The 10,170-nt window shown below is 52.6% G+C and overlaps 1 protein-coding gene across 6 annotated transcripts; it reads right to left on the reverse strand.

The window, feature by feature from the left end:
* Positions 1–939: 939 nt before the first annotated feature.
* Positions 940–9,964, reverse strand: CEP68 (centrosomal protein 68). Of its 6 annotated transcripts, XM_051783482.1 has the most exons (9): positions 8,962–9,776; positions 7,582–7,635; positions 6,278–6,703; positions 4,319–5,764; positions 3,180–3,302; positions 2,891–2,987; positions 1,893–2,048; positions 1,443–1,500; positions 940–1,305 (listed from the first exon to the last, which is right to left on the reverse strand). In XM_051783482.1, exons 1-8 carry the CDS (start codon positions 8,962–8,964, stop codon positions 1,451–1,453), a joined length of 2,355 nt encoding a protein of 784 aa, XP_051639442.1. In that variant the 5' UTR covers positions 8,965–9,776; the 3' UTR covers positions 940–1,305; positions 1,443–1,450. The 6 variants fall into 6 exon arrangements, with proteins under 6 accessions (XP_051639442.1, XP_051639448.1, XP_051639445.1 ...); XM_051783488.1 differs by lacking the exons at positions 7,582–7,635; positions 8,962–9,776 and adding an exon at positions 9,783–9,964; XM_051783485.1 differs by lacking the exon at positions 7,582–7,635.
* Positions 9,965–10,170: the final 206 nt, after the last annotated feature.

Genomic DNA, 10,170 nt, shown 5'->3' on the forward strand with positions numbered 1-10,170 from the left:
TGTTGAGGGTAAAACATCTTCCCTTCAGAGAGTGCACAAATGAACTTCAATGTCGAGATGCCTGCTACATACTATCCAAACCAATGTTAATATATACAGTAATAAAAGCATTGCAAAACCAACTTGGGCTACACCAGGTGTTTGGTGGTTATTTGTTCCCCCCTCAGTCATGACTTTGCTGGTGCTGCTGAAGCTTGTGGTTTTCAGGCTGAGGTGTGAGGGCAGAGCAGGCCTAAGAGTCCTGGAAAAGGGCACTGTAGTCTCTTACCTGTGAGCTAAAATACTGAATACTTTTGACATAATGGGTCAAAAAAAAATTGCCTGTGAGGCTTAGGACACAGAAGATGGGAGAGTATCCAAAAAGACTCCAAAAACTCCAATGAATTATTTGTTGTAGGTGCTTCAGTTTACCTGTGCTTTTACCTTCTATTTGTGTTGTGTTCACAGGAATGGGTGGAAGTGATGCTTTCTGCACAAGAAAACCCCGCTCACCATTTAGTTTAAAGGTTAATTAAAGCCGAGTACCAACATGCTGTAACTTTGTTTGGCCACTTACCTCGTTGTGCTGCTTCAGAGATGCCCTTTCTATTACAGAAAGGGCGTGGAAAACCTTGATGCTGTTCTGTGAGCAGTGGTTAACTGCAGTAGCTGTAAGAGGGGAACCCAGCACAGCACCAACACAGCTACAGCCCACAGCAGGTGACACCAGATTATACAGAACCTGCTTCTCCCCGGCCTGTTTATTTTTTTATTGAGATTCCCTATTTTGGCTTGTGTTTATGCATAAGAAAATTGAAAGTTAAATAGGCTCTGCTTCAGCAGGGAGTGGTAAATATAAATAGACCTTCAGTTTGCTCCCAAGAACCAGAAGGAGTTGCTATTTCTTGGCTTCTGGCACCTATTTTTGACGAGCATAAACAAAACATGAGAACGGGGCTATTAAAATCACACGGCTTTACTTGGCAGGGAGCTGCATGGCAACACTATGGATTACTCAGTTAAAAAACTCTGTTCCTGACATTCTGCTAACACATGGAACAGGCCACTTCAATAAAGAAAGGAAAGCTATGTTAAAAAAACAAACCAGAAAAAGGCCAGCTGTACATTCCTTACACGACTCCAGGCGTCCCAGCAGCAGAGTGCCTGCTGTACCACACACCTTTCTCAAGCCCTGGTGGGCTCACTGAACACATTTTGGCATCTCTGCAGCAAGTGGTGGTGGAGGTGGTTTGGTGCTTGCTGCAGTTCTTCTCAGCCCTCCCAAGATGGGCTAACGAAGTCCAGGTCTGACAGAGGCAGCAGCATCTGAAATAAAATGGGGTGTTTGTTACTGTACTTTGGCTGCAGTTTAACAGAGAAAAACCTTCTTTGGCTACTCCCACAGTTATAGGGTACAGCTGGGTATAGGTATCAATTAAAAAAAAGCAGAAAACAAACACTACTTAAGATACTATCCTGTTGTGAGAGGCTGACACTCCTGAAACACTTGTCTCTCCAGTTCTGTTTGAAGGAAGACAGTCAAGAAATCAGCAAACAATTTTTGTAGCCCCTATTTTACACCCGAATTCGCTTGCTTCCCTTTCCCACCATTATATGGCAACCACAATGTTTCTGAGAAAACATAAAGCCAAAAAATACCCCTTCCTCATCCTCCCTCTGCTGCTGCTGCTGCTGCTGTCCCCCCAACCCTCCCTGCTGGGTCCCTCCAAGGAGCTGCCCATTTAGAGGTGACGGGGCATCCATTTTGAGACCTCCTTTGCTTTCCAAACATCACATTCAAAGAAATAACAATAGACCCTGACATGCAGTGTTTGCTAATTTAAGTGTTTCTCTCCCTACGCTTCCCTCCCTCTTCCCCCACTGCAGAAAGGCTGGTTTGCCCCCCTGCTTACCCACGGGGCAGCTTTGTGCTGCATCTCCCTCGTCCTCCACCTCATCCTTGCCCTGCACAGGACCCACAGCAGCAAGAATGGACTTGTACAGGTGCTCTGCATGGCTTTCCAGCTCTTCTGACTGCTTTGCAATCAAACCCAGCGTGTCTTTCAGAGCTGGAAAACAAAAAACATGAATGGAGGTGGTAGTAATGTGGTAATGCAATGTCTGTAAGAGCAGAAAGAGAGAGTTCTGCTCACCCAGGCAGAGCTTTTGAAGGAAATGGAGTGTTAGAAATCAATAATCTGATGTTCACCCTGTCAACATTGTGATGCAGAGTTTGGAGGGGGTGGGAAGCGACTTAGGAAGCTCCAGATTAATGAAGATGCATTATCTTCATTAAATAAGGGAAACCTTTGGGACTGGGTAAGGAAGCCCATCCATAACACAGCACTCGGCCTCTAAAGCCCCTTTGGTGACTGCAGGTACAGCCCACCCTTTAGAGAGCCCTTGTGCAGGATGCACCAAGTCACCAGAGAAACTGCTCCACACACACCACGGCACCAGCCAGGCTGGGCTGTGCCCCCAGACTGGCTGCTGACACCAGCACAGGATGCACCGAGTGCAAATGGGGTGTTAAAATCACCCTCTCCTGCCCTGGAAAACAGCATCTCTTCCCAGCTCCATCCACAGCCCAGTGGGAGCTGGCCATGCTGCCTCTGGGATAACCTAGAGGACCCCTAAGAGGCAGGAACATCCATCACCCTTGATGGATGGCAGGGCCCAAGGCCAGGGTCAAGGCACGGTGCAGCCCAAGCACTCGGGAGTAATGGCTTCAAACCTCCACCTCACCTCACCTCCAGGTCTCCGGGCAGCAACAGAGGTGTAAAAAACCCTTTTCCTTCCCACTGCTGACCCATCCCCAGACATGTGGGGCCAGGAATTTTGGGGGGCAGATGCTATACAAGCATCACCAGCTGTGTTCATGACCAGCCCCACTCAAGCACTCCCTCCTCACCCGGGGAATTTGATGCCATGCAGTCCAGGAGAGCTTCTCCCCTCTCCAGCACGCTCTCCGTCAGGCTCCGGTGGTTGGCCACATCCTTCCTGAACTCCTGGCAAGGAAAGGAGAGGAGCAGCATCGCTTAAAAGGGTTTTTGGAATAGACACAGGTCGCCCAGGGAGCAGTTTCCCCTGAGCAGGTTCCTGGCGCTCCCAAATTTGTCTTTGCAAACCCAATGCACCCTAGACCATTCCAGAGGTGCCTTGCTTCCCACTGGAGAGGGGGAAGCAAAGCCAATACCCACCAGGTAGCGGTGCAGCGATGCTGTCACGCTCCCGGCATCCGGCGAGGGGGGCACCCAGCTGCCGGTGACATCGGCCACGTCGTACAGCCAACGGATCAGCTCCTCCAGCTGGCAGCAAAACATCTACTCAACAAAGCACAGAAAAGGGGTCACAGATCTATTGCTGCAACGGAGAAAAGTCCCCCCCCTACGCCGCTGTGTGGCAAGAATTGAGGGTCACCATGAAATGCCTGCATGGAGAGGTGCTGGAAGCTGGGAGCACCCAGGCGGAAGGAAGAGGTTGGCCTCTGCCACCTCGCAGCCCAAGAGACACCCTCATCCTCCTCCTCCTCCTCCTCACTGGAGCTGTGCAGTTAATTTGCAGTTGCTTTTCCCCAGGGGTTTGTCTCGTTCAATTAAGTGCTTTCATTTATTTTTAAAGCGTCTCGGTACGGGATTATTTTTGTAAGATGCTGCATGAAACCCAGGGGCCTCTGCTGGCACTGAAACCAGACTCAAGTCCTGCTCCTGCTCATCAGGGGTTTGCCATAAAGCTGAGCTGCTTTTCCCTGGCAATCTGGGGTGGCAGATACAGAAAAGACCCTTATAAATCAGCAGAGTTATTCCCATACAGGAGGAGGGGATGAGTTTGCAGCTATGTGAGTGATAATCATTACTCTCCTGCAAACAGCCCAGCATCACTTCCAAATTCATCCCAGCACTGGGGTGGGGAAGAAGATGGAGAAGAAGGTGGGGAGCAATGCCTGCTTGCCAGGGAGCAGAGCACTGGTGGCAGGATGGCCGTGAGACATCATTTACTCAAATTATAAAAATTCTCAAAATAATTAGGAAACTCCTCAGTTGCTGCAGCTCCTGCCTCTTCCCTGGTGCAGCAGCACTGCAGGATGGGGGGAAGCTGAGAGTCACATCTCCACTGAGCCTGGCCCTGTGATACTGGGCCCCAGGAAAAGCAAGACAGGCTCTTGCTCCATCAGAAGGAATTATCTGCTCTGGTGATCCCCCCTGCATAAATTAGTACCAGCTGCCAGGCAGCACAACATCATGCAGCACAGGAAGCCTTAATTAATTGTGCCATAAAGACCAGGCACGTTTTATGTGAGATCCTCCCACAATAAACTTTATTTCTGGTCTCAGCCTACCTTGACACACTGGACAAGGGACTCGCTCTGCTGGCTCTTCATTGGATGTCCCTTGACCCGTGGTTCATTTCGGTACATCCCATCCGATGTGTCCCTGAGACCGGTCGGTAGATGAAGCCCCCGGAGGGGATCCCTATGGATCCAGCCACATGATTCTGTGTTTTCCCAGCTGGGCTTTCGAGAGCTGCAGGGCTGCCACCGCCCAGCATAACCCTCAGTGTTCCCTCTTTTGTCCCTGCCACTCGCTTCCCCAAAAGGAGCCAGCCCAGATGAAAGGGGCTGCCTGTGACGTGGCAGGTTATGGTGGTCATGCCTGGGTGTCCTTACAGTTAAGGAAAGATTGGACAGAAAATGAGCCAGCCTTTCCAGCTCCTGCAGTCTTGGAGGTAGGGAAAGAAATTCTTCATCCCCTTCCCACTCCTTTCTCAGGGGGAGCACACCTGTGATAGGTAAAAACCTAGCAGTGCTTTTCGCCTGCCCTGTGAGGTTTGGGAAAGGGTTCCCTCTGGAACACCAGCTCCTCCCATCCACAGCAGCGTGCCCAGGTGAACTTGGCCCACCTGACTCCATCTTTACATCCTTAGCAAAACCTCTGGAAGGACGAGAGGAAGTACTTCTTGCAAAGGATGCTTTGGCAATAGGTGAAGGTTCATAGAACAATCTGGCTCCTGAGCAGCCACTTTCTCCAGGCCCTGGGGTGGAGAATCTCTCTGCAGAGGCCACCAATTCCCAACGTCCATTTTCTCTGCTTCCCTGAGCCTGCCCACCTCGGGGGCCGTAGAAGCTGGTGGACCTCAGTGTGCCCTCAGGAGAAGCAGAAAAGCTGTCCAGGCCTACTCCTGAGTCATGGAGGACAGGCTCTGGCATCCTTCCCAGCTTGTACCTCGGCTTCAGCGGATAAGCATAATCCAGCAAGTCCTCATATTCTTTGTTGGGGTTCCAGTGGGGCGAGCAACGGTCTGGAGACGGGGGTAAGGAATCCGGGATGGCACAGGCCCAGTAATCGGACTGGTAGGAGGAGACCTCCCGGATGCGCTCCACAGTGGTGCGGCAATCAAGGAAAGGCACCTGCAGGGCCCTGCCTTCTGCTGCTCCCTGTCGGCACCACAGGTCCCTGGTGGCCATAGTGGCCATGGTGGCTGCTGGAGAAGGGACATCCATGCTGGCTGGCAAGCTTCCCGACGGCTCCTCGGAGAGGCCGCTCTTTCCCGAAGACAGAGCGGAGAGGCTCAACACGGAGCGGCTCCGCAGGGCGCTCCCTGGGCTGGGGGGGGTTTGGGGCTGCAGGAGCTCTGGGGTGGAGGGAGATGAGGATTGGGCTCCCAGACTTTGTCTCTGATGGCCAACAGGGGTGTCGTGGCAGCTGTCAGGAAGGATGTTCTCTTCTGCAGAGCTGCGCCGGCTGAGAGGGCTGGATGCCAGATCCCAACAGCCTGATGGCTTCACCTGCTTAAGGACAGGGTGGAAAAGGAAAGGGAGAGAGAGATATGCATAAAATGAAGCAAAGCAACCAGACAAAGACATCCACACATATCCAGGATATGGAGATAAAAGCCCAGCCCTGGACCTGCCATGAGCTGAGGCTGGAAGTGGAGCTCTGTGCCGTCTGTGGGACAGCCTGCAGCTGCTCAGAGCCCAGAGTGGGGCTTGATCTTAAGGAAAGGCATCTCGAGGGCTTGGGAAGCTGCAGGAGTCATTTGGCAGCCAGAGGCATTTATTTAAGGAGCACTGTCCTGAGCAACTTTCCAGCTCTGCGGTGGCATCATGGGAATGGAAGCAACAACTTGGGTGTTGGAACCCCAGCCTTTTCCCACCACACATCCCAGCCCGGGCAGGGGTGGGCACACTCCGGCAGGAAGAGATGGAAAGCCCTTGCTAGGACAGCCCTGGCAAACAAGCCCCCACCTCGCCTGAGACCTCCCGGTGGTGCAGCAACACCTGCACACACAACCCTCTCACCTGCTGCCCTTCTGAGGAGAGGGACCAGTGGCTGACACGAGGAGGTACATCACCACCAGCAGCACCTCGACAAATCAGCGTCTCTCTCTCTGAAAGGTTTGCTCTTGCTCTGAAAAATCCGCGTGCAGATGCTGAAGACACTGCTGGGCGGCAGCTGGAGTCTCCCTGAGTGACACCAGTGGCCAAGTGACTGTGTCTGCTCATTGTCACATCCATCCCTTGCAGGCTGGGCTTGGCTTCCTCTGCCCCTGAGAGCCGGTGCGGGCTGTCCGTCAGCTCCGGGCTGTCCACCTCCACCTCCGTGCAGTCCCAACTACCATCGTCCTCGGCATTCCCGCTCAGAGAGGCCTCAGAAAGGGATTTTCCCACATCCACGGCCATTAGGATAGAACTTCTTCTGCAAGAGGACACCGAGCCTCGGGCTCTCTGGAACACACAGCACACAGTAAGGGCAACTCGTCATCCCCCCTCATCTCCACAGCAAGTCAAGAAATTGGGTTTGCCCCTAATAACGAAGAGCTCAAGCATGATCTGGGTCAGACCCTAAAATTCATAAAGGAGCATCTTGGTGTGTCAAATGGGACAGAGGAAGAGCAAACCCTCACATCTCAGCAGTGTTATCTGGTTTCAAGGATGTGACACGCACAGGGAAAATCTAACTAAAGCCCTGGCCACACTGAGAACTAACTTGGGTTTGTTCTGGCAGAGTGCAACCAGAATCCTGAATTAATGGCCAATTTCACCAACAGTTTGTGCACCATGAGGTCACTGGGCCCAAATGAGACATCCTTAACTAGGACATAAAGCACCTATGAGCGTGGCTGAGCCCTGGGGGCTGTTGAGGTGGAGAGTTGAGGGTTTTTTAAAGACACAAAAGATTCAAAACCTTGAAATGGAAGCCACCCAGAAGCAAGTAGATATAAAATGTCAGAGTGGGAGGCAGGAGGCTGTAAAACTCAAACCTGCAGCTTCTACCTCAATTCACGAAATTAATTCTTTGTGAAATTAATTAATGGAACTACTTTCTCGGCTGATGACATTTCCCACGTGCTGTACAGCCAAGCCCAGTGCACCTTTCTGCAAAACCTTCTAACCTGAGGTGTTCCACTCAAAGCCTGAGCTCTGGATGCTCCACACATGGAGATGCTCCACTCCCCCCTCCAGCTCCCCACACTGGGCTTGAGTGAGGAGCTGCTGCAGGACAACTCATAGGCCAAATCAAGGAGACCCAATCTGGCCTCTTCCAGCAATTCCAGCCCAAACCAGTAGGACAACGCCGGCAGAGTGGTTTTGCTGGGACTCACCCAGCCAGTGCCAACCGATAGACCAAGGGAGCAGCAACAGCAAACTACAAAGAACTGTAAAAAAAAAAAAAAAAGAGGAGAAAAGAAAGAATTCCCGAACAATACTTGGAAGTGGGAGACAAGCTGATACTCACTCAGCTCTTTTGTCACAAGTTTTATGATCCACCCCTCTGACAAGCGGGGTTTTCCCACGGGCAGAGCCCGTGCACGGGAACAAAGAGCGGCGGGACGACGCGCCAGGTCTCCAGGGGAGACCAAATCCCCACACAGACAGCTCTGCAGCTGCCTGCCCCCTTCCCAAGGGCCGGCAGCTAAATTCAGCACGGCAGCAGCTGCGGGGAGGACGAGCCTGGGCTCTGCCAGCCCTCTCCCTCAGCCCCACACCTGGAATCCCCCACTCCATTGCTTAACTGCTACCAAACACAACCCCACGCACGTCGTGTTATCCTAATCGACAGCATCACCCTCTTTCTGCCCCCAGAAAGGTTGTATATCCAAACAAAAATGTGGGGTCACTGAAACAAATGTAATCAATAAACCTACCCCTGTGGTGGGTAGTGATTTAAAAATATATATATATAAAAGAAAGAAAAGCCTAAAAAGGCATCAAAGCAGCTTGTAAAGTTTCAAAGTGCACATGCAGTAATTAACCATCAACCTCAGTACCTCTTTATTTTTAAAATAAAGATTCTTTAAGAAGAAGCCACGTTGAGTTCAAAGTGATGTTGGACATCTTTATCTCCATCAGATTTAGTGGCTCGAGTCAGGTGTCAGCCAAATTGTTTTAACAACTATAAAAAAACCACATAGAAGCTTGATCTTGAATCTGAAAAGCAAGTGTTAAGCAAACATAAAATAAAACATACAGGTCACGACCCATCTGTTACTTTCGTAACCGTGTGGAGGAGGAAAAGGTTGAATATTCTGAACTTAAGATCATTTATTATCTTGTGAAGACAGCATGCAGTGATTTACATTTCTGTGATGCCACTGGTCTTTAAAAAAAAAGAGCAAGTGCTGGTTCACAGGTCCATTAAATCTCCAGAAGCTAATTGGAAGCTAAAGAGAAACCAGGAAACCTGCCAGTACACAGGGGCGAGAGTAAATCTGCTTATTTCAGGATTTGTAAGGGTATTTAAAGGGACACCAGGGATCTCACTGCATTTTCAAAAGTCTCTAATTCAGGCAGACGATTTCAATTAACTTCAGGGGGAGCTGGATACAGAACCACACCTGGATGCATAGGAGATGGGGATGTCACACACATCCCACACGCAGAACAATCAGGCAAAAAGTCACATTTAACAGCAAAGTGAACATGCTACTGCCACGACGTGCAACTCCCAACTACACAACCAACTAGAAAACAAAGTTTCTCACCATTTTCCAACAAACCCACAAAAATTCAGCGGCAGCGGCGGCGCACCAAGATCAACCCTCAGGGCAGGAAGAAGCAATCCCAAATCCTCGGGCAGGACTGAAGAGGGATGCACGACCACAGCTTTGGGCGCGGTGGAGACTTTCCACTGGCCTCAAACGCACGGGAAAACAGCCAGAAACCCCCAGCTACACCCGAGCCCTCAATTGTCTCGGCAGCGACACAGAAACAGGACCCGAGGGCGGGTTTTTAGATAAGAGATGAAGACAAGTCGCTGCTTCATTCATTCCAACAGGGGAGGTCCGCAGGGATCTCTCCTGAAAGGCAATCCCTGAGCTTTTTCACGCCGTCAGGAGGGCCCTGCCGGCCCCAGGGCGCCACAAAATTCCCGGCGGACAACGAGGGCTCTACCCCATGGAGCGGCTCCCACCGCCCGCGGGTCTCGCTTGGCTCGTGGAATTCGGCGAGCGCAGCGGATGCTGATGGAATTTCCGCCTCCCGCCAGCTCCGCTTTGGCTGGGGAGCATTTTGGGGGCTGTTTTCTGAGACAAACCCACACCGCTCTGGCCTCTCAGATCCCGCGGGATCCGCGGTTTGGGATTTTCCGCTCCTTTCCTCTCTGCCCGAGAAGCCTTCCCGCGGCTGCAAAAAAACCCGGCAATTAACCAAAAAAGATAAGAAATCGCGGCAACGACACCGGGGAGGCGGCGCACCCCGGGGTGCCCCGCGCTGCCGGGTGCCGGGATTCCCAAGGGAAAGTCTCCCGGGACCCCCGGGATCGCCCCCGGGACGCCCCTCAGGCCGCGCCCCGTCCCTCACTCACCGAGCGACGGCCGCGCCCCGCCCCCTCCGCGCGCGCAGCCAATGGGAGCGCCGGGTGGCGTAGGCGCGAGCGCCCCCGCGGCCCCGACGGCCAATGGGAGCGGAGCGCGCGCGGCGGCCCCGCCCCTCGGCCGGTGCTGACCCCGCTCGCGGGAGGGGCGAGGCCGACACGAGGAGGCCACGCCCCCCGTCGACCAGGCCACGCCCCCTGCCCCGGCCACGTCCCGGCCCCGTCTCAATCCCGGCCTCGCTCGCGATCCCCTCGTCGCCGGGGGCCTGAGGAGCGTCTCCCGGGACACCCTGGAGGTGCTTGTCTCAACCCCGGGGTGTTTACTCGTATCCCATATATTGACCTTCCCAGGCGTTTCCGCGCTTGCTCCAGGGGTGGG

The sequence above is a fragment of the Manacus candei genome, unplaced genomic scaffold (genome assembly GCF_025592945.1).
Source record: "Manacus candei isolate 608988 ecotype Guabito, Panama unplaced genomic scaffold, ASM2559294v1 h1tg000017l, whole genome shotgun sequence".
Classification (NCBI taxonomy): domain Eukaryota; kingdom Metazoa; phylum Chordata; class Aves; order Passeriformes; family Pipridae; genus Manacus; species Manacus candei.

What these genes read in the sequence shown, in the direction of transcription:
- CEP68 (XM_051783482.1), bottom strand. An exon ending in TATCGGTTGGCACTGGCTGG is followed by an intron (nt 6,704 to 7,581) that starts GTGAGTCCCAGC and finishes TGTGTGTTCCAG; the next exon opens with AGAGCCCGAGGCTCGGTGTC. An exon ending in CATGGCATCAAATTCCCCGG is followed by an intron (nt 2,049 to 2,890) that starts GTGAGGAGGGAG and finishes TTTGTTTTCCAG; the next exon opens with CTCTGAAAGACACGCTGGGT.